This window comes from Muntiacus reevesi, chromosome X (assembly GCF_963930625.1).
Source record: "Muntiacus reevesi chromosome X, mMunRee1.1, whole genome shotgun sequence".
NCBI classification, from domain to species: Eukaryota; Metazoa; Chordata; class Mammalia; order Artiodactyla; family Cervidae; genus Muntiacus; species Muntiacus reevesi.
In genome coordinates this window covers 8645110-8672944 of record NC_089271.1, presented here as the reverse complement: position 1 = coordinate 8672944, position 27835 = coordinate 8645110, and the positions used below count along the sequence as shown (strand labels likewise).

At 42.2% G+C, this 27835-nt stretch overlaps 1 protein-coding gene across 4 annotated transcripts in view; it reads left to right on the top strand.

Annotated features, from left to right (window-relative positions):
• The window catches only part of MID1 (midline 1), a 391822-nt gene that overhangs the window by 238252 nt on the left and 125735 nt on the right, over nt 1-27835 (top strand). For 2 of the 4 annotated variants that reach the window (XM_065915785.1, XM_065915783.1), the window contains exon 2: nt 24959-25674. In XM_065915785.1, the coding sequence (XP_065771857.1) occupies nt 25015-25674 (660 nt within the window). In that variant the 5' untranslated portion in view covers nt 24959-25014. Of the gene's footprint in view, nt 1-14216; nt 14339-24958; nt 25675-27835 lie in introns of those variants that run through there. The other 2 variants (XM_065915784.1, XM_065915786.1) reach the window with 2 other exon arrangements.

Sequence of the window (27835 nt, the reverse complement as noted above, 5' to 3'; positions counted from 1 at the left end):
AAGTATTATTAGAGAAGGGTTAACCCTTTTTTTTTTTTTTGCCTTCAACATTTAAAGTGAGTGGGCAGGATCATCCACATGTTAGAAAGAAATTTTTTGCATGGTCCACTCATGACTCCTTTAGCTCTCAAGAGGACCTTGTGCCTCCAAGTTGATTTTTGTATTCTTCCTAATTCTGCTTGAAGGCATGTACATTATTTTCTGCAGAGAAATGCCACCTACAAGAGAGTATTTCTTCTCTTCTCACCAGATTTTGGTATCCCAAGAGTCCCCTTAGTCCTGTTTACTTTGGATATTTCAGGACTTACTGTAGGATTTAACTGTGGTGAGTTTTTAAGCCCTGTTTTTAAACTCATCAACTGCCTCTAATCTTAGCAAAACGTCAGGTTAAACTTTTGACAGGTTTGGGCACTTGACATTTTGTAACCCACTTGGAGTTATAGGCCGCTTCCATTGTGAGCACCTTGTTCCAATTTACGTCAGAGGGAATTATGTATAGGTCAGGGCTGAGAGCAGCTTATAATTAATGGGATGGACAAGTGGATTTTTCGTGTTTCATAAAATAAAATGGAAATCACCTGTGCTTAGAACAGTTGTGTGTTCTTAAATATTTACATTTATTATAGTAAACATTAATTATAACTGATATACTTCTCCTGTGAACTTGCTAACTGGGAGGTCAAAGCCATTGTTCACTGCTTAGAAAGGATGTATGACAAGCTGGTTATACATTAGGAAAGAGTAGTTGGGGAGATACTGGTGAGCGAGCTGGTGGAAGTAATTCAGTGTTAGGTTTTTGTCCTAATTTTCTCTCTTGTCTAAAGCATCCACTTGCCAATATGATCCAGATGTCAGTCCTTCTCAGGGAGACTAGGGAGTCCTTAGCTTGTGAGATTGGTGAAGACACATGACCACTGCATAAGATTTAGTCATCTTTTACTTAAGTTCAGAAGTAGCTGAAGCACTACCTAAATTTACAGCATCCAAATTTTCTTTACATTTATACATCAGAAACTTCCAACTCCTGGTGGATATAGCAGCGGTATGTTCCTGAGTAAAGAAGTCTTTTGAGTCAGAAAAATCCAGATTCTAAACTGGACTCTGCCCTCTGCCAGCTGTGTGGCCCAGGGCTGTGTGCTTAGTCACTCAGGCGTGTCTGGCGCTTTGCGACCCTGTGTTCTGTAGCCCACCAGGCACCTCTGTCCATGGGGATTCTCTAGGCAAGAATGCTGGAGTGGGCTGCCCTCCTCCAGGGGTGGCCTGTGGCAAGATGCCATAATTCCGAGCCTCAGTTTCCCCATCTGTAAAGTGGGGGAAATGATACAGACTATTTAGGGATTAGAGACAATTTATATAAAGTATTAGTCATTCAGTCATGTCCAATTCTTTGTGACCCCATGAACTGTAGCCCGCCAGGCTCCTCTGTCCATGGGATGCTCCAGGCAAGAATACTGGAGTGGGTTGCCATGCCCTTCTCCAAGAGATCTTTCCAACCCTGGGATCAAACCTGAGTCTCCTGCATTACAGGCAGATTCTTTACTGTCTGAACCATAAAACATGCCAGCAATGTGTATGTGACGGAATGGATGAAAAAAGGAAGCTCAATGGAAACCCTCTGTAAATTGCATTACCTGTCAGACATTTGGGTGTTAGCTGTATTAATGCATTCTTTATTATTGTCTGGAAGTCTCCAGCGCCCCCCCCCCCACATAAATATTATTTCATTAAGTTATTCCCTTTTACAGATATTCCTTGTGCAGTGAGGAATCAATACAAGGACCCTGTCTATCAGGGATTGATGTTGTTCAATTGCTCAGTCATGTCCTGCTCTTTACGACCCCATGGACTGCAGCACGCCAGGCTTCTCTGTCCTTCACCATGAGTTTACTCAAACTCATGTCTATTTTATCAAGTTTGCTCAGACTCATGTCCATTGAGTTGGTGATGCCATCCCGCTATCTCATCCTCTGCTGCCCCCTTCTCCTCCTGCCCTCAATCTTCCCCAGCATCAGGGTCTTCTCCAGTGGATCGGCTCCTTCATCAGGTCCCCAAAGTATCAGGGTATAATAGCTAAGTAAGGCATCATGAGACATTTCTGCCCTGTTCTAAGGAAGCCATTTAAGTATTTAATGAAAGAACTGATTCATGTCAATGTATGGCAAAAACCACTACAACATTGTAAAGTAATTAGCCTCCAACTAATAAAAATAAATGGAAAAAAAAAAGAATAACTTCGCGTATAGATACATGGTAACAATCTACAGAACTTCCTGATGCTGCTTCCACAAATGAGCTGGAAGAGTGTCGGTTTTAAATGCAATGAGCCAACTTGCCCTCGGGTTCCTTAACACTGCTTTTGAGTATCCCAGTTTACTTTTTCTTTTTGGAGTATAATTGCTGTACAAACATCCCAGTTTAGAAAGTTTCTGCAGAACTCTCCAAGTTTTTAGATCTGTAGTATTCCTTGAAGTGCCCTTGGAGGGGGAGAGGGGAATGTTCTTATGTTTTGGATGTCATTACCCTTCTTCAATGCAAGCCTTGGTAAAAAGATACTGAGAGAAGACAGTATAGATAGAAAGGCAAAATGAGCAAGAAGAAAATCCCACTGATCATGGGCAAAGTCTCTACTGAGTTGCAGATTGGGATCTAAAATACATTTACTCAGTGTACATGTCCTCAGTATATACTCAATATATTTGTGCCAAAGACATATTAGTTGGCAAAAGTAACATGTAAATGGGTATATTTATGCCTTACAGTAAACTCTTTTAGGGTTTGATGACTATACCATTTTCAAAACACTGGCACTAAATTTTGGCATCATTGATCTACCTGTAAGGATATGTTGTAGCTCCATGAGTGCGGTGTGGCTGATCTCTTCAGCTTCATTCAGTCCTTTATGAAAATCTTTACAAAAATCATTCTGTGATTGACATGTATACGGTACTGTGTATAAAATAGATAAATAATAATAGCCTCCTGTAGAGCACAGTGAACGCTACTTGGTGACCTAAATGGGAAGGCAATCCAAAAAAGAGGAGATTTTTGTGTATGTATAATGATTCACTTTGCTGTATACAGCAAAAACTGATACACGTTGTAAAGCTACTCTACTCCAATAAAAATTAATACAAAATACACCCTATGAGCCCAGTAATTAACAGAGTTTCTGACAAATAGCAGGATGTCAGTATGCTTTAGGTTTTGCCTAGTGCTGCTTTGACAGTGAGTGCATGATAACGCCTCTTCCTTCTCCCCAAAAAGAGGTGTGAGGTCAGGGAGAGAGGTGAGGGAACGGGAGAGGGAGGGAGGAGCATGAACCCAGACTTATCTTCCCACTCAGTGTAGAGCATCTGGAATTGGAAATGATCTTAGCTGACATTTTCCAATCTCCTACCCAATGCAGGAAAATTCCTTCTAAGATAGTTTCAACAAAGGGCAGGAAGCCTGATGTAAGACGAGAGGTCTCTTTCTGTTTGGTTCAGTATGGTTGGTGGTGTTTGTAGGTTGCGGTGGTGTGGTGTAGAGTTGTGTGGGAAATTGGGGTGAGGCTTGGACTGGTGGTGACCACATTGTGGAGGGCCATTTGGGACCAGTTTTGAGCTGCCATTTTGTTCCATTGTGGAACCTAAATCCTAGTGCTTTCTCAGTTTCTCAATTTATGTGGTCTTTTAATATATGTTAATAAAATTGAAAGCACTATATTAAAATTATTTTTTATACTTATTGAACATCAGGGAGAGAAGGAAGAATTTTTGTCAGTTTCCTTTGGCACAAAAGCATGCAAAAACCTCAATTTACCCTAATTTTGCCAAAAGAATTCAACCTATTAACCACAATTTTCTATATTATACTTTTCCAAGCAATCCAAAGGAAAAAAAAGCAACATTTTGGATTAATATGAAAATTGATTGTCTTGGATACAAATATACATTCAACTTCGATCTCTTAAATCTTCCCTATTTACTATTAAAGGGGGAAAAAAGATCTTTTTATAATCATGATTGTAAGGAACAATGAAATTTGGGATTACCTAAGAATCTTCCAATTAGATTCAGGATACGGTTTGTAAGTTATGCAAGTAAAGTGGACTCAAGCATTTTAGGAATGTTTCAACAAGGATTTTTTTCTAAAAAAGGTTTCTGTTTGGAGTTCAGTTAACCAGAAAATTAAATTAACCAGAACTCTTCTATTTCCAGAGAATTTCAATTACTTGGAGTTTGACTGTACTTTTATTGTAGCCTTGCTCCCACGCAGATGTGAATTCCATGTTCTTTTTTAAAAATGTGTTTTATTGAAATATAGTTGATTTCCAATGTTGTGTTAATTTCTGCTGTAAAATACAGTGTTATATGTTTATTTATACTTTCTTTTTCATATCCTTCTTCATTATAATTTATCACAGAATACTGGATATAGTTGCCTGTGCTATACAGTAGGACCTGGTTATTTATCTGTTCTATATATGATGGCTTGCACCTTCCATTTTCTGACTTATTTCTTGCAGAGTGCTTAAGGACAATGAATACCTCAAATGAGCAGGGTACTGGTGGCTTTTTAGTTTGGGATTTTAATTACTACTAGTAATATATATCCATCTACATTGATATGTATCTATAATCTGTATATAGAGAGATAGAAGCAGAGCTCCCCGGCAGCACTGTTTATGTTTAGAGAAATATGAGTAGATAATGCTTTCACTATAACTTGACTTCCATCTTTCTCTCCCAAGTATACTTTTCCCCTTTTAAACCTGACATTTAGCACCAAGGAGTATTTTCTTCGAGACAGAACAATGATTTCATCTCTGTTTCTTGAAGTAGTACACAGAAGGAAATGGCATCATGGTAAAAAGAATTTATAAGTGAAATTGGAATGTTTTGCTAAAGATAACCAGGAAGTAAGGAGTGAAAGCCCTCAAGTAGCAGAGAGGCCAGATGGTGTGTGTTTTTTTTTTTTTAATGCAGTCACTAAGCAGGAAATTCTGCTTGATTAAGAAGACGCTGGTCTTGATTTTCATTCACTGATTTTGAGGTCCCTTTTTTTAATGGGTACATGTGTATACACACAAAACCCACAGATTTTATTCAGCCAGTTGATTGTTGGTGTCATTGTTAGCGGGACTGCTGATGAGAATTCGAAGTCTTAATGATAAAGAAGGAAATGGGTTCCCAGGTCTCAGCTCTGAAAGAACTTGGGATTGACCCACTCTACCCCAAACACGCCATCATTACCATCTCCAGCAAATTGTTGTAGGGTCTGGTGTTTTGTTGTGTTTTCTTTTGATAACCCAGAATGAGAAAAGCTGCATACCACAGTGGCTAAGTAGGGTTTTGTGAGATACAGGGTAGACTCAGGGGAGGAAAATAGAGGTTTTGGAGTTCAACACTCCAGGGGGCTAATGTGCATAAAGGACCTGAGTTTAATCCTCAGAGCTGCCAGTCAGGATCATGATGAAGAAGCACCCATGCAAAGAATTGCCTCTGGATGCTGCTAGGCTGGGGCGGGCACGGGATGCAGGGCACCTCGCTTTGGACTGTGATGTTGTAGCCGTTGATATTGAGGGGAGGTTGCCTGGCAGTGACTCGGGCACAACAAAGCTCCCTTCTGGAAAGTCACCCTGCCCGCGTCTTACACCTACTGCTCAGCACCCCAGGAGTGAATGATTTCCCAGTCTGTAGTTGAATAGAGTTGCAAAATGGAATACTTGCATCCACTTACCGGGGAGAGACACTTGGTGGAATTTGTGATGGAGTGAATAGATGTAGACAACAGGCAGAACTGTTTGGAGCTGTGCCCTGAATCGGTGTCTGTTGATTTAAATAAGGAAACTACATAACAAGGGATGATAAGCCAGCACTCCTTACCATAAAGCTGATAAATCAGACACCAAAAATTATTTTGTATTTATTTTCAAAATAAATATATCACCACTTGAAGATAGCTTAGCCACCTGGAAAGGTCACTGTTCTCAAAACTAGACATTTTTTCATGTGTGAATTTTTAAGCCCTAGGTTGCACCTCAAGTACTGAGCCCTTTAAATATCATCTTATCTTATATTCAAAAAGCCAGCTTCTTAGAAAATTTGATCCAATGAAAAGATAAAATGTGCAAGATGAAATGCACACTTATTAACTTAAAATGGACCTTTTTTTTTTTTCTTTAATAGTCACATAATCCTAAAACACAAACAAACAAAACCCTAAGATCACAGCATTTGACGTTATTTCCAGGGTAATATAGTGACTTCCCATTTTGTAAATTACATTTATCATCTCTCTCTGAAACAGGACAAGGAAACCTATTTTGTTAATACAAGAAAAATCTCAGAGTTTCGCCTGCCTTGAGAGAATTTGGAAGTGTTTGTTAGAAGACTGTCAGCATTTATGGGATTTGTTTTCATATGGATCACAAATATGTATATATTTTACATAATTTTGTACACAACTATCAAGCTGCAGAGAGTTTAAATCTTGGCTTTTAGGCCAAAAAGTCTTTGGGGTGAGGATAACGCACTGTCTGAGAATTGCTGGCTACATAACCCCCTCTCTGCCCACCACTGTCTTCTCCTAAACCTTGTGTGTTTCCAGGCAGAGTGGTTGGCACCCACCACCCAGACTCCCCAAGCCCTTGCCTTGGTTTCTGCTGCAGCTACAGTAGCAGCTCTTTTTTCCTCCCAGGAGAGTTCCCCCTGTGGTCATCTCCCTTCTGACCTCTAAGAGATGAGCTCTGATGATCATGATCTGACGGCCATTCTGGTTCTCGCTAGCCAGTGAATTTCTTTCTGTTGAAATACCTTTTGTTAATGCCGTTATTGTCAGCAAGACCCCAACAGAGCTCTCAGGCACTGGGACCATTTAGTATTAATTCGTCTTTGATCCTTCAGTCATGAAGTCCTGGCTGTTCATTTCCCCTGTGCTGTTTGCCTACCTCTTTCCTTTCCTTTCTGAAATTTCTTCTCCTAGAGAGCCAAAAACAGGTAAGACTGGAGAAAACCAATGAGTCCTGAAATGTCTCAATTTCCTTCACACTCTTCCGTGTAACCCTAACTGCGTGTCCATGGTTCCTTTCAACTTTGAGTTAATATCCTGCCACTAAACACTCAGACATTCAGGGAATTCTAAGTACCGTAGTTCCTGTTATTGGGTTTTTTTTTTTTTTTTTTTTTTGGTCCACTGTGTGATGGCGACTTTCCTCTCTCAAATGGCCTTGCCCAAGTAAACAAAGAGGTCACTGATTCCCATAATTCATCATTTTGTCTTTTTATGTTAGAAATAGTCAAAGTTGAATTTTAATGTCCTTGAGAAAGAGATCATTCCTTAAGGAAATCTGAAACTAAATATTTAACAGCCTGAGAGATTGAATCACAAGTCTCTGCGCAAATGCTGGAAAGTTTTATCCTGAAATCAAGATGTTCTTTGCTTGTTTACTGACAGAGGAGAAAGACAAAATATCAGCCAAAAGCCTCCACAGATCTGAGCAGAAATGACTCCTTAGCCAAAGCTGACCTGCACTCACCCCTCTGCCTTCTAGCAAGTCATCCTTTCTTTTTCCTTCATTTTATGTATGGTTCCTTGAAATTACCAGGTTTTCTCACCAGTTTCCCAGTTTATTTTATGTCTACCTCATTAAAATGCAGCTTCTCCCAGGGCATACCTTTGCTGCCACATTCACTAGTGCATTCCCAGGGCCCCATCAGTGCCTAGCACACAGCAAAACCTCAGAAATACCCACTGGATGAAAAAATAATCAGAGAAATGACTTTCTCTCTGGGTGTGCTCCAAAATCATTCTACAAGAATTTTTTTAATGCTTAAAGAAAGCCAAATGAATGTATACAAAGGATTCCTAATGTCATAAAAGTACAAAACTAGCTTACTCTTCCAATCTCTTAAAATGAGTTCAGGTTTAGAGTAGTGAAGAGTTAAAGTTCTAGAGCAGATAAAGGCTGATTTGGGATGAATGGGTAAGTTATTAAGGATTAATGAAGAAGTCTGTTTGGATTGCCCAGGTCCTGCAGTGGTAAAGAATCCACCTGCCAATGCAGGAGAGACACAAGAGACACTGGCTTCAATCCTTGGGTTGGGAAGATCCCTTGGAGTAGGAAATGGCAACCCACTCCAGTATTCTTACCTGGAAAACTCCATGGACAGAGCAGCCTGACAGGCTACAGCCCATGGGTCGCAAAGAGTCAGTAACAACTGAGCGTGCTCACACGCACTGGGCAAAACCTATAGGTGAGGCTTACCTGCTCTCTGCCAGTTTTCCTGGTGTCAGCTGACCTTAGAGGATGGTGGGGATAAGAGACATGGAACACTGTCTTATGAACTCCTCTTACTTCTGGTCTTCCATGGTACAGGAGTCATTTGTGTCAAGTTACCTGGCCAGAGAGGATGAGATGGTTGGATGACATCTCTGATTCAATGGACCTGAACTTGGGCAAACTCTGGGATATGATGAGGAACAGGGAAGCCTGGCGTGCTGCAGTCCATGGCGTCACAAAGAGTCGGACACGACTTGGTAACTGAAAAGCAGCAATCACTGCCTCTGCCATCACTGCTAGAAGGCCCAGGGGTGATCTCAATTCGTGGGACCACTACTGACCACATCTCCAGGAGGAGATGGAAGCTTTTCTTGGGGAATAATTCTTCATGGATTTCTTACAGTTCTGTACCCCTCGTTAGCTCAGGTGCTGACTGCCTTTGTTCCAGGCTATCTTTCTAAGGATTTCTGTACAGTGAATAGCCTTCAAAGGTCAAAGGAAAACATCTCCCTCCAGGGTAGAAAGCAGGATTGTCGTCCATTGTAATAAAGAACATGACGCTCTCCAGGGAAGATGCTGGGCTTGTTTGCTTGCAGTCTGTTATCAAAGATGCAGGTTTCCAAAGCTTGGGGTTGCTCAGCTGGAATGTAAACCCTTGTGTGTGTCACTTGTGCCTAGGCTACCTGTTCCATGCGACTTGGGGACTTGTGAACAGGAAATACACGCTGCTCCCTGGGCCCTTGTTTGTCTCTAGTTCGGGAGTCTCGTGTCTTCTGCCAGCACTTTTCAGGAGGCTAACTGATTAGCTTGCAGGTAGCTTGAAACCCTTCACTGTTCTTGATGGTCTCCCATGCCCTACCCTGTGCCAAGGTCCTTTATTTCCTGCAAAATAAAAAATTCTGGCAAAGGATCCATGTGGGACAGCTCTTCCCTGAGGAGCAGAGAACTGCAGCCTCAAGACCATGGTAGGCAAACCAGTGGTTATGAATAGAGGTACGTCCAAGTCTAGGAAATCAACATTGTCTATATGAAGATGATGATTACAGAGTGGTTACTGTAATAATAGGAATGCTAATTTATTACTCATAGACTCTTCCTTCACTTAAGATACTCCATGAACGCTATTCAATGAATAAATGGATCAGTAGCCTTCCTGCTTCCAAACGTGGTTTGAAGAGGTTTCCAGTGGGGGAAAAAAACAGATCATTTGTATATTGAAAAAAGAGTGGGACGAGGTGATTCAGGACAAGAAGGGGAGGAGGGTATGAAAGGTACAGTTTTGCCAGGCACTTTTAAGACTCTGTTTCACTTAATTCTCAAAGGACTCTTCAATAAGGAAGCTCTAGAAAGATATGAAACAGCTCTGTGAATGTAAGGTCCATTGGGTAGCTGGCTCCTGTCCACCTCTGCTAGGAAATGGTGGATGCAGAGTTTGAACTCAAGTTTATCAGATTTTGAGGGACCCCTTTCTCTGCACAACATCACACCGATGGCCTCATCCCAAACTGGGGCTTGCTGACAGCTTATCAAAGAGAAAGGTGGATGAAATGCATGGTCTAAAAGAGGAAAGCCTATTAGGTTCCTCTCTCATGGGTTTGCAAGGAGGTGAACACGACTGAACAACAACTCATCTCATGATAGAAGGAAAAAATGGGGAAAGGGAAAAAGAATACAAGGCAAATGTAGAGAAGAGGAAAAAAGCCTGCAATTTTAGCTACAATGTCAGATAGGATATATTATTTACTGTTCTGAACCCCTTCAGCTTAGAAACTGCAATAATAACAATAGTCATTCTTATTATGTAAGTCCATTAAAGCTAAATACCGATGATCTTATTAAGTGTATCTTTCTACTAGCATCTTTAGCAGAACTTGCATTGGAAGAAAAGTATAAGATGATAAAAGCATGACTTGACAAAACCTGGCTATTATGTTATTGCTAGCGAGTTAGCTGCAGTGATTGTTTCTCAAAGTAGAACCTTAGCTTCTCTGGGAGTTCTGGAAAGCTCTATGTAAAGGTTATCTTTAAAATGTAAAAGCATGCTCTGAATGGAGACTTTTTTCTATTTTTTTGGCAAGAAAAAATTGTTTCTCTTAGGAATATATGCTGTTAGCTCAGATATCTAACAAAAAAAAAAGAGTATTTTGTTTCAGATTGGGCAAAACATAGATCTAAAAATTTTAAGTGGATCATGGTTTGAAAGGGGAGTGATTAGTGTGATTTAAAAGCAGTTTTAATTTTATACTTTAAAACTCTATGTGTGTGTGTATTAATGATAACCTAATTTTACTGCCCCAGACTTAAAGACTTCTTGCTGTCTGGAATACTAGTTCATCCATTAGTACTGAAATTGATTCAAGGTATTTGTGCTCAAATTTCTCCCAAGAAGCCTCCCGCCTTTGTTCTGTAGGGACACCCAGTTCCGCCACTGTTCTTAATATCCTGTTTTCGTTTGTCAGCCCTCTTGTCCTTTTCAATGCCCTGTTCCCATGTTCCCTGTCTGTCTCTCGTGTGGTGCTTTACAATAACAATTCAGAACAAAAGAGTCCCTCCTCTTTCTGTTGCCTTTAAAAAAAAAAAAAGACTTCATTCCCTGACTGTAGGGCTTGAGTGATCACGGGAAGTGTTGAAAGCATATTCTTCATAAGAGTTAACCAGGAGTTGTAAAGGAGGGTTACTTTTCTTTATTTTTTAAGATCACAAAGTGGCTTCAGGGTCTTGTGAACACAAGGATTTTGTGTATGGCTGACTTTGAAGTGGAGAGTAAAAGCAGTTTCCTTTGAGAAAGAGAAGCTATGATATTGGAGATAATTCGCCTCTCTATACTTAGAATAAGAATTAGTTACTGTGTAACGTTGTCATTACCTGAGGACACAGTTGTGCTTGTCATGTCCTCGAACCTAAGAGAAAAGTTGGGCGCTGTCATACTGGCCATCATCCACACCTATCTACTGATACATTTTCCTCCTGGTGATGAGACGCAGGAAGGGGAGAGTGTACAAGGAGCAAGGGTTTTTCTAGGTAGAATTTTCTTGCAAAAATCCAACTCCACTGGTCTTGTCCTTCAGAGACTAGACCTCTTAGATGGTTTTGCTCATTTCCGGGTCACCTCTTTCAGATGTGAGTGACAGATTTTGGGGGTCACTTTTAAAAGTTGGTGTGTTTTGATTTTTCATGTAGAAATTATTGACAGGTTTCTGTTTTTGCATGCAGGAAGGAGAGTTTTTTCTCATGCAGGACAGATGCTGTGACCAAGAAGTATGTGAAGAGTACTAGCAAGTCCCAAGGAATTTTGCAAAGGTGCTTTTATACCCATATGTGTGTGGGTGTGTACATCTATATCCACATGTATGTATGGTTCCAAAAGCTAATTGCATTGTAGCTATATATAGGATTTTATATAGACATAGACGTAGTTCTCTGAATGTATGTGGAAGTGCCTCCTGTATTCTGAGTACACTTGGAAAAGCATTTAAGAAAGGCAGTATTGGAGCCCCTTTTATCTGATTGATTTCACAGGACTCAGTGGCCTCCATTTCTGCCACGACCACACTGATGGGCCTGCTCTTCCAGAAGGTTCGATTTAGATTTAGATTTCTGTCGAGACTAAATGTGACACATTTTCACTCCCTTCTTTCTCTTTCAAGTCTGCTCTCACGGCCTTCAGAACCAAATTCTTGCCTGACACCCAGTACAGCATAGACCTGGAAAACATCAGTCATTTTCAATTTAGTGTAAAATGGGTTCCATTTGTCTTTAAAACCGGATGCTTTCTTTCTTACCATAAACTGGAAAAACTGAAATGTCGGAGTCCCCCCTGACAGTGGGAAATTTCCCGTCGAGGTGGTCGGATTGTGCACTCTAGAAGATGATAGAATTTGTTGTTGTTTATCATTTTCCTTGGCTTTTGTGGAACAGAGTAAATGTTTCCTGATGTCTCAGGCTAAATTTTCCACAACAGCGCCAAAATGTCTCAGAGAAATCTTGACAATTTTAATGTTGTTTTAACAAAAGCAGTGCTTTCAAATCTCTGGATGAACAGGTCTTTCCAATTCTGTGGGATGATGTATATGTATCCCTTCCATGGACAGTGAGGACTCCTTTGGGAAGTCATTTGTAGGTGAAATTGAGTAACCCCTTTGTTTATTGTTAAAAGACAAACAAAATTATGGTTTGCAGAGACGTAAGTCTAGAGAACGTATGTTTGCGTTTTTATGTCCAAACATGCGAGGCGTGCTTTGGTTTACCATGAGGGGTGCAGTGGCATGAAAGTAGGTGTCACAATATGCAGCCCAGGTGACACAGGGAAGTCGTTCTTGCCTGCTGCTTGCCCTTTATCAAGATTATTCTCCAGGGACCTCCCTGGTGGTCTAGTAGTGAAGACTTCACCTTCCAGTGCAGGGGTTGTGAGTTTGATCCCTGGTCAGGGAGCTAATACCCCACATGCCTCATGGCCAAAAAACCTGAAAACATAAAACAGAAGCACTATTGTAATGAATTCCATTAAGGTTTTAAAAATGGTTGACATCAAAAAATAATTTAGAAAAATGTTTGATGGACTTTGACATTAAAAAATGTTCTTTAACCTTCTTGGGTTGAGTCCAAATATCTGGTTGATGAATTGAATTGTGCAGGTTTGCAACCAATGTAGGTTTTTAATTTTCTTTTTTTTTTTTTTTACACTTTCCTGATGGTTTACTTTCGTTGCAATTTCTAGCCTTGTGCAGTGTGATAAGCAACATCCTTGAAAGAACTGCAGTGCAGGGCAAGTTTTGCTTTTTTGGCTTTTGGGAAGACGACTTCCCTTTCTTCTTCAGACAATCAGTTTTTAAAAGATTACTTTCCATTCTTGATTCACTCTTTTTTTGCCATTCTGGAGGTGAAATTTGGGACACTCATAGCAGATTTGCTGTGTGTGTGTGTGTGTTTATGTTTGTATTATATGTATATATGCCTGCAGTGCAGCAGACCCAGGTTCAATCTCTGGCTCGGGAAGATCCCCTGGAAAAGGGAGTGGCAACCTACTCCCGTATTCCTGCCTGGAGAATCCGTTGGACAGAGGAGCCTGGTGGGCCACAGTCTATGGGTTCACAAAGAGTCAGATACAACTGAGCAGCTTTAACTTTTGTATGTACATATACACATATGATATGCCTATATGATATGCATGTACAAAATATGTATACAATATATGTATACATAATATCTATACATATGTATGTATATATGTAAAGCTTGCTTGTGGGTGTATGCACATATGTGTATATTTTATAGATATAGTTTCAATTGTTTCTCAGGATGACAGATTGTGATTTAGATCTCTCTTTCTCAAAGAAACAATGACTGCTTTATTATGTCTATACAAGAGATCATGACTCCTGATATAGCATTAAAAAAAAACCTTCTTCTTGATATTGTATTTTAATTCAGAAGATAAATGCAAGGTAATACATATATCATTTTAAAAAATAACAAAGCAGTGTCCCGAGCATAATGTGATCACGTACTCAGAAGGAGGCCGAGAGGATCAAAATGCAAGGGAGTCCTGTGCCCGTTGGTAACCCCGGGCAGTGGTCGGGCACGACTTCCACTGGCAGCATACAAAGCTGGCATCCGGCGCTCAGCCGTCGGACACTGACCCGCTCTTGATCCCTGTGAGCAGTGAGGGTACAGATCCTAGTGGCGAATCATGCTTTGGGGGTGGGGGGACTAGGCAGCGGGTATTGACCTGACCCGAGCTGCCTTTTCATTTGGTTCAGATGAGCCCTGAGTGGGCCAGGGCCCAGGGGAGCCACGAAAGGGTCCGAGGAAAGGGCAGTTTGAAAAGCCAGAGAGTTTTGATTCTCCAGCTCAGCAAGCCTGGCGGGGTGGATGAGGTGGAGCTGGCCTTCCTGGAATTGTCGCGTCGATTTTCCTGTTGTGTTTCACTGTTGACGCTCTCACAGACATACAGGACCGCTCCAGCACTGCCTGCCACCCACCGTCTGGTCTCGGTGGGCTGTGTGTCATTTCGTGAGTCCCCCTCCTCTGTCTACGGCGATGTTTCTTCAAAAAGAACTAGGGTGCAGTCCATTGGTGGGTATTCAAGGCAATCTTTTCCTAAGAATCTGTGGAGATGCTAAAAGAACTCTTTCGGACAACTGTGCTGTTTCCTGTTTTTAACCTGTTTATCCGTCTTTCAGTAGGATGAATGGCATTTCTGAGACTGTCGAGGGGGTTTCTTCACTCTTAAGACAGGGCAGAATCAAGCAGTTGTTCCTGGAGAAATCAGGATGGCTTTTTTTTGCATTGTCATTTGTGTCTTTTTGCTTATCTGCTTGTATAAATGAGCTCTAGAAGGTGTATTTAAGCATTCTGTTAAGTAAATTTGGAAGACTGGGTTTCAATTAAAATAACCAGACAGTGTGACCTAGCTCCCATTTCTCCTTAATTTTTATCATTAAAGCCTGCATATCCCTAAAGACATCTGCCAGGCTTCCAAGTGATTCTTTTCAGGAATGTTCATTCATTATTAATCAGGTTGCGTGGGCAAGAGAGTATGTGATTATTTTAAAGAATGTCCTGGAGATCCAATTACTAAAAAATGAGTGAGTTCTAGACAGACGTGGATGGACAGAAAAGAGTTTGTGAACAGATTAATTCAATTTGCATGAATTCCACCAGGTGGGTGTTGACTGAAATTAAAAATCTTTCCTGGTTCTCAGTTCAGGTATCAGGTAAAACATTTTTAACTCTAGTACTCCTTAGAATACAGGTGAAATGACAACTGATTAAAAATATCTCTTGTCCTCATTAGTTATTTTAAAACTTGGGGCTAGTGCCTCAGTGCTTATCTGCTTGTCACTTTTTTCCCCCATCAGTTCCTCTGGTCCCCTACAATTTGGTTGGCAGAAATTTTCACTTGTCTGCCGTGATGAAGTGAACGAATTTGAGTGTGCTGATGGTCAGAAGTTAACCACAGTGATACTTCAGAGGGATTACCTTTAGAAGGTTATGGGATCACTTATTTTCACCCGTTCCTACTTGATGTATTATTTCTACTGTTGCTTTAAGAGCCCTTTTGCATTTTGACTGTTCTGTGCCATAATTTGGGGTGGGATAAATTGTGGTATCAGTTTCTAGGCGTTCAGGTTGCCTTTACATTCAATTGGAGCTCCCTTAATCCCTCTTTGCATCCTATGGTTCTCTTTTTTTGTGCATTTACTGACTCACCTGCCTCTCAAATCAGCCAGGATTCTAATGAGTAAAATAGTATTTGGGTAGTGTTTTTACTGTGTGGTATTTATAACTCAAAAATGAAAAACTAAACCAGGATTGAATATGCAGATATTGAGTGCTTGTATTATGTTTTAAAAATACTCAGTTTGTGGTGAATTCATCTCGGTTGAGCTCTCAGTTTTTACTGAGTTTCCGTTAGATCATGTTTGGGGTTTGGAGATGCAGTTTAGTCTCTTTTGCAAACCCTGACTCACCAACTAAGTATTTTCCAATTCCCAAGTTTTTAGTACTCTGAAAGTCTGTATTTCTGCTGATCCAAGATGAAAACATTATTCCACAGTCCTTAAAAAAATACTCCACCTATGGCTTTGGAAAAGAGAGAATCTCATAGCAAAAATTCAGATGGCAGTAAGTCGGCTCAGTCTTAATTACTTATGTGAAGAGAATGAACAGGAAATTGACTTGATCCTGTTTCTGAAATTTATGACTCTTAAAGAAATAAATGTATGCATAGCATTTTCGAAGCTGTCTCTTTTTTCTGATACTTTTAGGAATTTCCTTTTCCAAACCAGTTTTAGGTGACTTGGTGTAACGTTGTGCAGTTTTGACGGTGTTTGTCCTCTCAGTTGCATTTTGGTAAAACATCAACCTTGGTTTCCAGAGGCTATTTATGGGGAGAGATGGAGGAAGTGCCTTGCGAATATTCTGGGCAGTGGCTGAGAGTGACCTGATATTAACAATTGACCACAGGTCACCCAGTGTTGGTATCCAAGTTTCTTCCTTGGTCTGGTGACTCATTAATTTCCCTCATGGTGATGGCTTTCAGAACTGTACAAAGTGAGGCCCTAAAAGTAAAATTATAGGTGGCTAAAATGCATGTTCTTTTTCACAGTCTCCAAATGAGAAAAGTGATTACTTTTGATGGAGTATGCAGACATGACATAGAATACCTGTAGGGAAGCATTGAGAGTGGATTTACCTTATGATTAAGACACCAATCCTAGTGTCTATTAAGAGAAATTGGGAATAAAGAAGTCAGGGATGATGTGCTGACAATTGCCTGCATGCAAAGTCGCCTCAGTCATGTCCGACTCTTTGTGACCCCATGGACTGTAGCCCACCAGGATCCTTTGTCCTTGGGATTCTCCAAGAGAGTGTTGGAGTGGGTTGCCATACCCTTCTCCAGGGGATCTTCCTGACCCAGGGATAGAGTCTCTTAAGGCAGGTTCTTTACCACTGGAGTCACTTGAGAAGTTCACAGTATTGTCTCACAGTAATGTCTCCTTATTCTATCAGGTGATTGAATTCATAGAATGCACTTGGCCTGGAGATTCCTTGGTCACGTCTTGATTTATATATATATATATATGTATATATATATATATATATATATACATATACATATATTTGTGTGTGTGTGTATATGTGTGTATATATATATACATGAATGGGTGAAATTACCATGGGATTTTGAACTGGAAAGGCTGCTCATCGACTTTGACTAGGGATTAAACTTTGCAATGCATGCCATCTTCACAGGGGTCCTAGGTGTTTCTTCAGGGTGCAGGTTATCTTTGTCATAGCAGAAGTCAGCAGAGACTACAACAGACTAAAGCTGTGAAACTCTAAAATGAGCTACCGAGCAGGACAGTGGGAAGGCTTGTGACAGCAGGGAGTGAAATGTTTTCTCTGCATTGACTTGTCACATGAATAGTTTTGCCTCTTACTTCAAAGCAGAAGGCAAAAAAGATGAAACCAACAGATATGAACGCTCTTAATTTCTGTCTCCCTCCTTTAGCACATTGATCCCTAAGGGCACTCCTGCTGAGTCCAGCCATCTCCCTTCTCGAGCCTAATACCATATCTGAATTCTTTCAGTCCCAATGACCTTGCCTTCTACTGGGAACTTTCTCCTCACCTCTCTTTGCTTCTGCATCCTGTACCTTGGACAAAAGAAGGCCTTTCTCCCCCCGGGAAAGTTGTCCTCCTGAATGAGCGCTGGTTAAAGATGATGATACCTGGAGCCCAGAGGGAGCAAGGTGGCTTCTTCCGAGGCACCTGGGTCAGCCAGCTAACCATAACCATCACCTGGATGTCCAGGTGCAGTCTCTCTACAATGCTCACTGCTAGCTCTCCTGCAGGCTTTCTATTGATGAAAGTGAAAGTGAAACTCACTTAATCATGTCAGACTCTTTGCGACCCCATGGACTGTAGCCCACCAGGCTCCTCTGTCTATGGAATTCTCTAAGCAAGAATACTGGGGTAGATTGCCATTCCCTTCTCCAGGTGATCTTTCTGACCCAGGAATCAAACCCAGGTCTCCTGCATTGGATGCAGATTCTTTACCAGTTGAGCCACCAGGCTGACTGGTGATGAATTTTCTGTTGATCTATAGATAATTTTTCCTTAACTCCCAAAGGCGTGAGTGTCTTATATCCAACTTGTATCATGCAAAGTTTTGAAGGGGGAGGTAGTCTTTTGGCTCAGGCTATCCATTCACAATTGGCCTCAAATTTCGACTATGAATGTTACCTCCATGTGAGATTCATGTTTGTGCTCACACATGCCTGCCTATTATCAGTCCCAGGGCTAATCTGATTCTATTGAATGAATGATGAAAGAAGATGACTCATTTAAATCTGCAACTCATTACTGATCACTCTGTTGTAGGAAATACTTCTTTTAAATAAATATTTTAGTTATTTTGTGAAGAGGATAGTTATTTTGTTTTGTGTCTTTCAGCTAAAGCTTTACTTGGCTAATGGTAAACATGTAAGACATGTCACGCTATTTAAAGCCATGTTTTAAAATGTTCTTCTTTGTGGAATGTGAAATCCCTCAGTACCATAGTAGCCAGGGCTCTTCGGACCTCTTGGAAGTTTGTCTCTTATTTTTTTAAAAAAGCAGAAAACAAAAGAAAATGGAACATGAAACAAACATAAAAAAAGTGACAAGAGAAAAAAATGATTTGTGCTAGGAAGAAAAGCAAAGACAACTGCTAAGAGCAGAAAATGGTCCCATTTCCTGGGTCTCTGGTACAGGAGGTTAGTGATTGGGACTAAGATTAAAGAAGCAGCTTGGGAGAAAATTGGGTGAGGTTTTTTAAAAGATAAGATGTCAGGACTGAGACTTGGGCAGCAGGGAGCTGCTCAATGTTTTGTGCCTTTAAGAGAAGTCACCAGAAGAAATGATGATGCCAAAGCATGTTGCAAAGGTGAAACTGAAAGACAAAAAGTTGGAGGTAATAAGTCAAATTAGGAGATATTTTTGTTCGTGTGGGGTTTGTTTTTGTTCATTTGTTTTGGGCAATAATGTGGGAATTCAGTAAATATCTGGATCAACACAGGGGCAGTAAGAACAGAGAAGTCAAAGAACTACTAAGATTTGGTATTTACATGTCTTGGCTAATGATTTGGATTTGGGGAAAAGTGAGTATATGGTTTCCTATTGATTCTGTGGCAAAGTACCAGAAGCTTCATGGCATTAAAAAACACTGGGAGTCATTAAGTCTGACACTGTTCTCACTGGGCTATAATTAAGGTATATCTACAAGGCTGAATTCCTTCTGGAAGTTCTAGCTGTGGTCTCCCATCTTTTTTGGCACCAGGAACCAGTTTTATGGAAGATAATTTTTCTGTGGGCCAGGGTTGGGGGATGTTTTCGGGATGATTCAAGTGCATTACATTTATGGTGCACTTTCTCTTAGTATGACATCAGCTCCATCTCAGATCATCAAGCATTATATTCCAGAGGTTGGGGACCCCTGATCTAGAGGATAATCTGTTTCTTTATTTTCTGTATCTTCTGGAGGCTGCCCATATTCTTTGGCTTATGGCCTCCTCCCATCTTCAAAGCAGTGTCTTATCAGGTCTTTTTCAAGTAGTGTCATCTGACACTTCTCTTTTACTTTCCATTTCCACTTTTAAGGACTCTCATGATTATATTGAGTCCCAGTGGATGATGTAGGCTCATCCCTTTGTTTCAAGGTCAGCTGCTTAGCAGTATTAGTTTCCATCTGCAACCTGAAGTCCTGTTTGCTTCGTAAGATAGCTTTGGTTGGGTGGGGGCATGATTCTGCCTCCCCCTAGAGGGAGGAGTAGAAAATGAGGCAAGCCTCTGGCTTGTGCTAAGCAGGAGAATGGAAGCATCATGAGGAGATACCAGGAGGCTTGGAGGGCAGATGGGTTTGGGACAGAAGCTACTGAGTCCCATGAGATGCACACTGTGAGTTGAGGCGCTTATAGTAAATGAAGCAAGTTGTCCATGCTATGAGATGGTGCTGTGAGAGTCTCGCAAGCCGAGGAGTCAGAGAGGCAGTACATGGATGAACAAACAACCTGGACAGCTTTTTGATGGAAGGTAGGCTGGCCCTTTTAAAAACATAGGCTTTGTGGCTCAGCTGGTAAAGAATCTGCCTGCCAATGCAGAAGACTCAAGAGACGCTGGTTCGATCCCTGGGTCAGGAAGATACCCTGGAGTAGGAAATGGCAACCTGTTCCAGTATTCTTCCCTGGAAAATTCCATGGACAGAGGAGCCTGGTGGGCTACAGCCCATGGGGTTGCAGAGTCGGAGGTGACTGACTGTACATGCACACACATACAGTCTTTGCTTAGCTGGAGGAGAAGTCAGATGTGGTTAGAGAAGAAAACCAGAAAAGCCCCCATCTCAGTGCTACACAAAATGGGGAAGGGGAGGTAAAGGAGACAGGGAGACATGTGGAAAATAAATATCCATTTATTCATTTTTCATTTTAAAGAAGTGCTTTCCTCCAAAGTCTTGAGTCTGTAAGAAAGTTTTTTGAAAAGATGTCTGGCACCCAGTGCTTCCCAGCATCCAGTGCTTAGCTGCATCCTGTGACCAAAGACTACCGCTGAGGGCTGTGATTGGAGGGAATTGGAGAGAACATCTGTGGGTGCTACCCCAGGGACACCCAGCTAAGAAAGAGCAGAGCTGTGGATCAGACTCCATTGTCTGGCCACCCGCCCAACTCTCTCCCCTCACTCTTCTGTGCCGTTATGGACCATAAACGGTGGCCGAGCAGAGGTGTGAACTGTGAATTGTTTTTCATCCCTGGTTTGTTGCAAAGGTTCCCACGATGACCGACATCCTCCTCTGAATGAGAACCAATCAGCCCATTCAGAAAAATCTTGAGCTATAGCATTTCCTGACGGTGATATGCACGTCTGATTTCCTTCCATTGTAGTGAAGGCTAAGAGTCAATGTCTCTCTCTCTCTTAATTGGAGGCCTGGAAATTAAATTGCAGGAGTTCAAAAAAGAAAAAGATCACATTTTGCACAAAATCTACTCCCACTCCCACATTTTTGTGTGCTTGGTGACCCCTCTTAGTCTTTAAAACCCACCTTGCGTGTTGCCTGCTTCAGGAAGCTTCTACATCCTCTTCTCCCCCAGTCTTTTGTTACGTTGGATGACAATTTGTTTTCTCTCTCCCATAATAGACCATATGATCACTGAAGGTGGAGGGGGGCAGGCAGGTGTTACCATTAGTTGTCCCAGGACCCTTTACCTAGAGGGAGTTCACTATTTGGTGAAAGAATGAATGGCATTTTCATGTCTCAAAACAAAACAAAACAAAACAAACACACCATCATTTTAAAGAAAGCTAGAAAATAAGCCATGCCATTTTTTTTTTTTAAAGAGAAGGGAATGGCATCTGTGCTTAGTGGTAATATATTGTTGAATGGTTTCATAAGAGTATTGCTACCATGGGAAAATCTGGATAAAAGTAATAAAATGAGATCTGCTGTAGACAGCAAGTCAAAATACCTTCCTTTCTAGCAGCCTACAGGCCAGAGGTTCAGAAAAATGACCAAATCTCACTTTGCATCTCGATATTTTGTCATCACTTAATACAATTAACCAACAGCATTTATAGCATAGACACTTGTATAAAGCGCCACGCCAAGCACCAGGGCAATAAAAGAAAAAATGATCCGTTTCTGAGCGGCTGCTATTAAATCATTCTTAGGTGAATTGCCCCTGAGGACTTGATTCATATTGTGTCCATGGATGGCAGGGTGGAATCCTGTCGTCTAGCATTTCCCATTAGCACTCGAAACTTGTATGTGCTTGTGGAGGTCTTATCCTGCCGGCATGGCTATTGTTGCCAGTGCAGCATTTTATTCATACCTCTCTGAAAGTGCTCTTCATTTCTATTTTGTTGACTGTACATGTCTCTGTCTTCTAAAATACGGGTCAGCAGAATAAGATATGTATGCCAAATCCAGCTTGCCACCTGCTTTTGTAAATATAATCCCATTGGACAGCCATGATCATTCATCTCTGTATTGCATATGACTGCTTTTGCCTGCTACAGTGGCAAAATTGAGTCGTTGCAACAGAGACTGTCTGGCCTGCAGTACCAGAAACATGTACTGCCTTGGCCTTGATAGGGAAAGTTTGCTGACCTCTATTCTGACATATTGAGAGATTATTGAAAGCAAGGGTTATGTTTTATTGTTTCTGGGTCCAGCCCCAATGTTGGTACTTATATTAAGTCCGTCAATGAATGTTCGAGTCTTAATGTGTGTGAGGCACTGTTCTGGGTGCTGGTGGTACATCCCTCAAAGAGCAAAGCAAAGTCTGTGCCCTCCTAGAACTTGATACTCTAGTGGTGGGGCCATGGGGAGAGATGGAGCAGTGAGCAAACTAATAGACTATGTCGGTGAGCGTTATGGAAGGAAACAGATGGAGATCGGGGAGACGGGTTGCCGCATGGGTAAATGGGTGGTCACAGTGGGAATAGGGGAATTCATTTCATGTGGGTTCACAAAGAAGGTGATGAGCAGAGAGTCATTCCAATGACTTGGCCAAGGGGAGACAGGACGTGCGTGGTGTGTTTGAGAGATTGCAAGGAGGCTATGTGCCCAGAGCAAAAGAAGGGCTGGCGTGGGAGGAAATGAGGTCACTATCTGAGTCTGTGTTTTCTGGGGCTGGTTTTATTCTGTGAACTTCTCCCGGAGTGAGATGGGAAACCCCTGGAGGCTTGAGCAGAGGCGAGGCAGGCTCTGTCGTGTGTTAACAGGCTCTTCTGAGTGGAGGATAGACTATGGGGGGTGGGGGGGCAACAGTGAGAAGAAGGCAGGAGACCATTTAGAAAAATACTGTGATCATCCAGGTAGGGGAGGATGTTGGCTTGGCCCATGATCATAGAGGGAAGGGGATGAAGAGGAGGCCTGATTCCAACTTCTCGAGCCAGCTCACTGCCTGGCATTCGGTAAATGTCTCTTGAATAAAATGTCAGTGTTTCCCTTGGGGTCCATGGTGGAATCCCCTCTGGAAATTCTGACTGTGCTACTCTGGGATGAAATTCTGGCACCTGCCAAAAAATGCAATCATCAAAGCTCTCCAGACAAGCTCAGTCCTCTAGTGAGATCTATCATTAGATGTTCTTGTTTCACCTGCCAACATAGTAGACCAAAGGATCTACCTTTTTCCTTTACTTGACATGCTTCTGCTGATGGTAAGTGAGAAGATATTTGATTGAGAGATTATTCTGTTTTCCCATGATTAACCAAAATGATGATTAATGGGTAAAACCTTTCAATTTATTCTAAGCCGTCTGTAGGAAGGAGTTGGCCAGGACTGAGTGTGGATCATAAGTTTCTCAAAACAGCAGCCCTGGGCTTTCCATTTGTAGGTCGTGGAAAGATAAGCAATCTTTAATATTTCAAATCTCAGCTGCCCGTTTATCCTTTCTTATAGAGTTAATATTAGAAGATGGCTGGAGAGGTCTTTAAGATGTCAGGCTTCTATGAAGCCGGCAGCTCTTTAATTTTTCACGAGGCCGGCGCATCCTTTATGCTTTTAATGATCAGCTACCATTCGGTTGATAATGAGGTGAGCATTGGTTTAACCAAAGCACACCATGGTGTTTCTGAGGGATGCTATTTCAGAGAGGGTGAGGGCATTTTAGAAACAGCGAATTTTGTAAATAAATGGAGGTGTGAATACAAAAAGGCTGATTGTCAGAATCACTAAACAGAGCTTCAGATGTGAAGCCTTCCCATGAATGTGGCTGAGAAAACCCCCTGGAGGGTGATTTGAGCATCGCCTCTACTGGGTGAACTGCACTACTGGGTGAACTGCACGATTCTCCCACAGTCCGCAGCGGGCTGCATCTAATGTGCCCGTCACTGTTGCGCAGACCTCTGCTAATGGCCTTGAAAGGGAGAAGGTTCAAAGAGGCTTGGTTCCCAGGCCTGCTAATGAGCATGAGGCCTCTTCCCTCTTAATGAGCCAGGGTTTATGTGGGATTCTTTGCCCTCCCCTTTTTGAAGGGAAGGCAGGCGAGAGTTCACAAAAGCAGCAAGTCTTGCCGTCAAGGGGAGTGTGCAGCTGGGCCACCCGAAGACAGCCTGGAGGGGAGCAGCAAAGCTGCCAGAGGTCGTGCCCAGGCCAACGTGGCTCTGAGTGTGAGGCTGGACCTCCTGCTAGCCCAGTCTGTCGCTGGCGACGGTGACAAGCCCTTGATAGGAGATTTTAGGCTGGGAGGGTTGCTTATGGTCCGTCGGCAGCCCTTTAAATTTCCTCGGTGGAGCGCGACTACCTTCAAGTGCTTTCTAAACTGTAATCGTCACCATTGTTATAACTCAGCAAATGAATATTGTAGCCACTACGATCCATGTTCTCATGAACCACATTGTTAGCGCTCACTGGTCCTCAGCTCACCGCAGCCGCTAAAAAGGCCCCCAGATATTTTTCTCCACTTCTCTCTGCCCACCCACGTCCCACTGCTGGATTAAACAATAGAATTATTCAGAAGAGTAACAAATACATGCCAGAAACGTTGCCTCTATCACAATCATCTTTGTGAAAGTCACTTGTTTTTTTTCTTGGGGGTGTATTTGGGAAACTGACATCCCCAGTTGCAACGTTATGATTGCCACTGAAACCACACAATTGATTTCATACACATTTCATGCCCGCTTCTACAATAACTGCCTTTCTCCTCTGAAGCCTGGTTTGGTATCACAGAGTAGCAACCCTTAAAGCACATATACTTAACATGTCAACTCATAAATGCAAAGTCGTGAAAAACTCTGTAGTTCATTAATTACTGTTTCTACATTTTTGTTTTAAAACACAAGGAAAACTTGGCCATAACACAATAAGATTATTGTGATTAGATATGGAAATTACGGTTTCAAGAACTTGCCGGTTTGGAGGGAGACCCTTTAAAGGACAAAATTGCAAAAAAAAGAAAAATACGTTAAATTTTTAAAAAATGCTGCTTTCGGCGACAGGAACCTTGAAGAGATGTTAGCTGATATGCAGGCTTTGGGTGTTCTCCGCCCCCCCCCCCTTATTTCCCCAGTGAATAGAGAATTATTTGGAATGTACACACATTTACCCTCCCGTGACCTGTGTGTGGAATTATTCTGAGATGCACTCAAAGCTGACAGCCCCCCATGGCTGACCCCCTCATGCCTAATCACATCTTACGTTCTGTTTCCAGATAGCTGATCAGCTTCCTTGGATTTCGCTGATGACCCAGGAGAGCTTTGCCTGAAGATGGAAACACTGGAGTCGGAGCTGACCTGCCCTATTTGTCTGGAGCTCTTCGAGGACCCTCTCCTGCTCCCCTGCGCGCACAGCCTCTGCTTCAACTGCGCCCACCGCATCCTGGTGTCACACTGCGCCACCAACGAGTCCGTGGAGTCCATCACCGCCTTCCAGTGCCCCACCTGCCGGCATGTCATCACGCTCAGCCAGCGAGGTCTAGACGGGCTCAAGCGCAACGTCACCCTCCAGAACATCATCGACAGGTTCCAGAAAGCCTCAGTGAGCGGGCCCAATTCCCCCAGCGAGACCCGCCGGGAGCGGGCATTCGACGCCAACAGCATGACCTCGGCCGAGAAAGTCCTCTGCCAGTTCTGTGACCAGGATCCTGCCCAGGACGCCGTGAAGACCTGTGTCACTTGCGAAGTGTCCTACTGTGACGAGTGCCTAAAAGCCACTCACCCGAACAAGAAGCCCTTCACAGGCCACCGTCTCATTGAGCCCATCCCGGACTCGCACATCCGGGGGCTGATGTGCCTGGAACACGAGGATGAGAAGGTGAATATGTACTGCGTGACCGATGACCAGTTAATCTGTGCCTTGTGTAAACTGGTCGGGCGGCACCGAGATCATCAGGTGGCAGCTTTGAGTGAGCGCTATGACAAATTGAAGGTTAGTCCGATCCGCCTTAAGCCAAACCCCTTTGTGCCAGCAAATGTCATGGAAAGAAAAAGTGTATTCACTGCTAGCTACGTGGCAGGTGAAACTTGTCTCTTCGCCTTTTGTTATCTGATTCGTTGTAGCATGTTTTTTTGGCAGCCTGGCCATGTTACACAATAAGAGTATCTTGTCAAAGTTGACTGCTGCTTGTAATGTTAGCGTTGCAAAGGCGAGAGCAAGTTCGGAAAAATCTGGGTTGTTTTCAGCCCTTGTAGTTGAGAGAGAGGAAGAGAGACAGAGAGAGAGTCAGAAGGAATGGCAGATAAAATCTGGGTTTAGGCTTTTGGGGGGCATTTATTTTCCTCACTCATTTCACTGGCATCGTCCTAGTATCTAGTTACTGCCCAAACAAAGAAGAGAGGGAGGAGGAATGCCTAGAGCAAATGTGGGATTTTAGAGGACATGTGACCTTTTATTCCCGGCGTAAATGATATCCAGCTTACTGGTGGACTGGGGCGTTCCGATTGTCTCAGATTTACAAAAGAGTTTTTTTTTTCGTGGAAGCTTTTTAATGCAGTAAGGGTAGAGGCAAGTATGTTTAACTTCATTTTTAACCTGGAACTCCGAACCGAACTCTGGCTTGGGGAATGATAATTAATATGACTATCCATCACATTTTAAAAATCACTCTCTAAACACAGAGAGAAGGCTCCAGGGGAGAAATAAGCCAGGTCTCCAGGTGTCTGTTCATCTGCGGGCGGCGGTGGGTCTAATTATTGCAAACTCAGCCGAGCGAGTTTGCTCTGATCATGAGACACTTCTGTCAATTCTGTTCACCAGCTAATTTTAGATCATAAGATGCCAATTAAAAGGAAAGGAAGTATGAATTAAGAGCTTTGAGTAAATATATATATTGAAGTCCTTCCTCTCAGGACACACAACACCGTGTTGTTGAGCAAACACAATGAATCACATGATCAAAAGCATTACCGCTCAGAGCAGATCGTCACCTCTCACTAATAGTTCCTGTCACTTCTCGCCGCTGATGTGGGCTTGTGTTTATGGGGACCAAGTCGTGATCCTTGCTTTCAAACGTCATTTGGGGAACAAACCTATCATCTGAGCAGTATGCCTCACTCAAAGTATTCATTGACGACTGGTACAGATCAACCTAGGAAGTTAAGCCCGAGGATGGGGGCAATGCAGACAAGGGAAGACAGATGCTGACTGGATTTCTAGTATCATGCACAAAGGTGACCAAAAGCACACCTCCCAAGTTCTTAATAACAAAGCAATGTGTGTGTGAATTGTGCTGCTAAAATTCTTCAGAAATTGCTTTGGCTATCAGATTTTAGAAACTATGGTGATCCTTTTGCCCTTTTTTGGTGGGGGACAGAATATGTAGGATGATTGAACATTGGTGCTTTTTTTCCCCCTCCCTTTTAAAAACTGAAGTATAGTTATTTACAGTGTTGTGCTAGTTTCAGATGTACAGCTAAGTGATTCAGTTTTATATATTAATATATGTGTGTGTGTGTGTGTGTGTATGTGTGTGTGTGTGTGTGTGTGTGTGTGTGTGTGTATAGTCTTTTTCAGATTCTTTTCCCTTATAGGTTATTACAAAATATTGAGTAGTGTTCCCTGTGCTTTATAGTAGATCCTTGCTGGTTGTCTATTTTATATATAGTAGTGTGTATATGTTCGGAGAAGGCAATAGCACCCCACTCCAGTACTCTTGCCTGGAGAATCCCATGGATGGAGGAGCCTGGTAGGCTGCAGTCCATGGGGTCGCTGAGAGTCAGACACGACTGAGTGACTTCCCTTTTACTTTTCACTTTCATGCATTGGAGAAGGAAATGGCAACCCACTCCAGTGTTCTTGCCTGGAGACTCCCAGGGACGGAGAAGCCTGGTGGGCTTCCGTCTATTGGGTCACACAGAGTCGGACACGACTGAAGCGACTTAGCGCAGCAGTAGTGTGTATATGTTACTTCCAAATTCCTAATTTATTCCTCCCCCCAACCTTTCACCTTTGGTAAGCAGAAGTTTGTTTTCAAGAAGCTAAGTGTTTTTGCTTTCCAAAATGTGAAGCTGCCAGATTGGATTTTTTTCTTTATCAAAAAATGTTCCTTTAATTGGATTAACACTGCTTAATGACCACATGTGAAAACGCC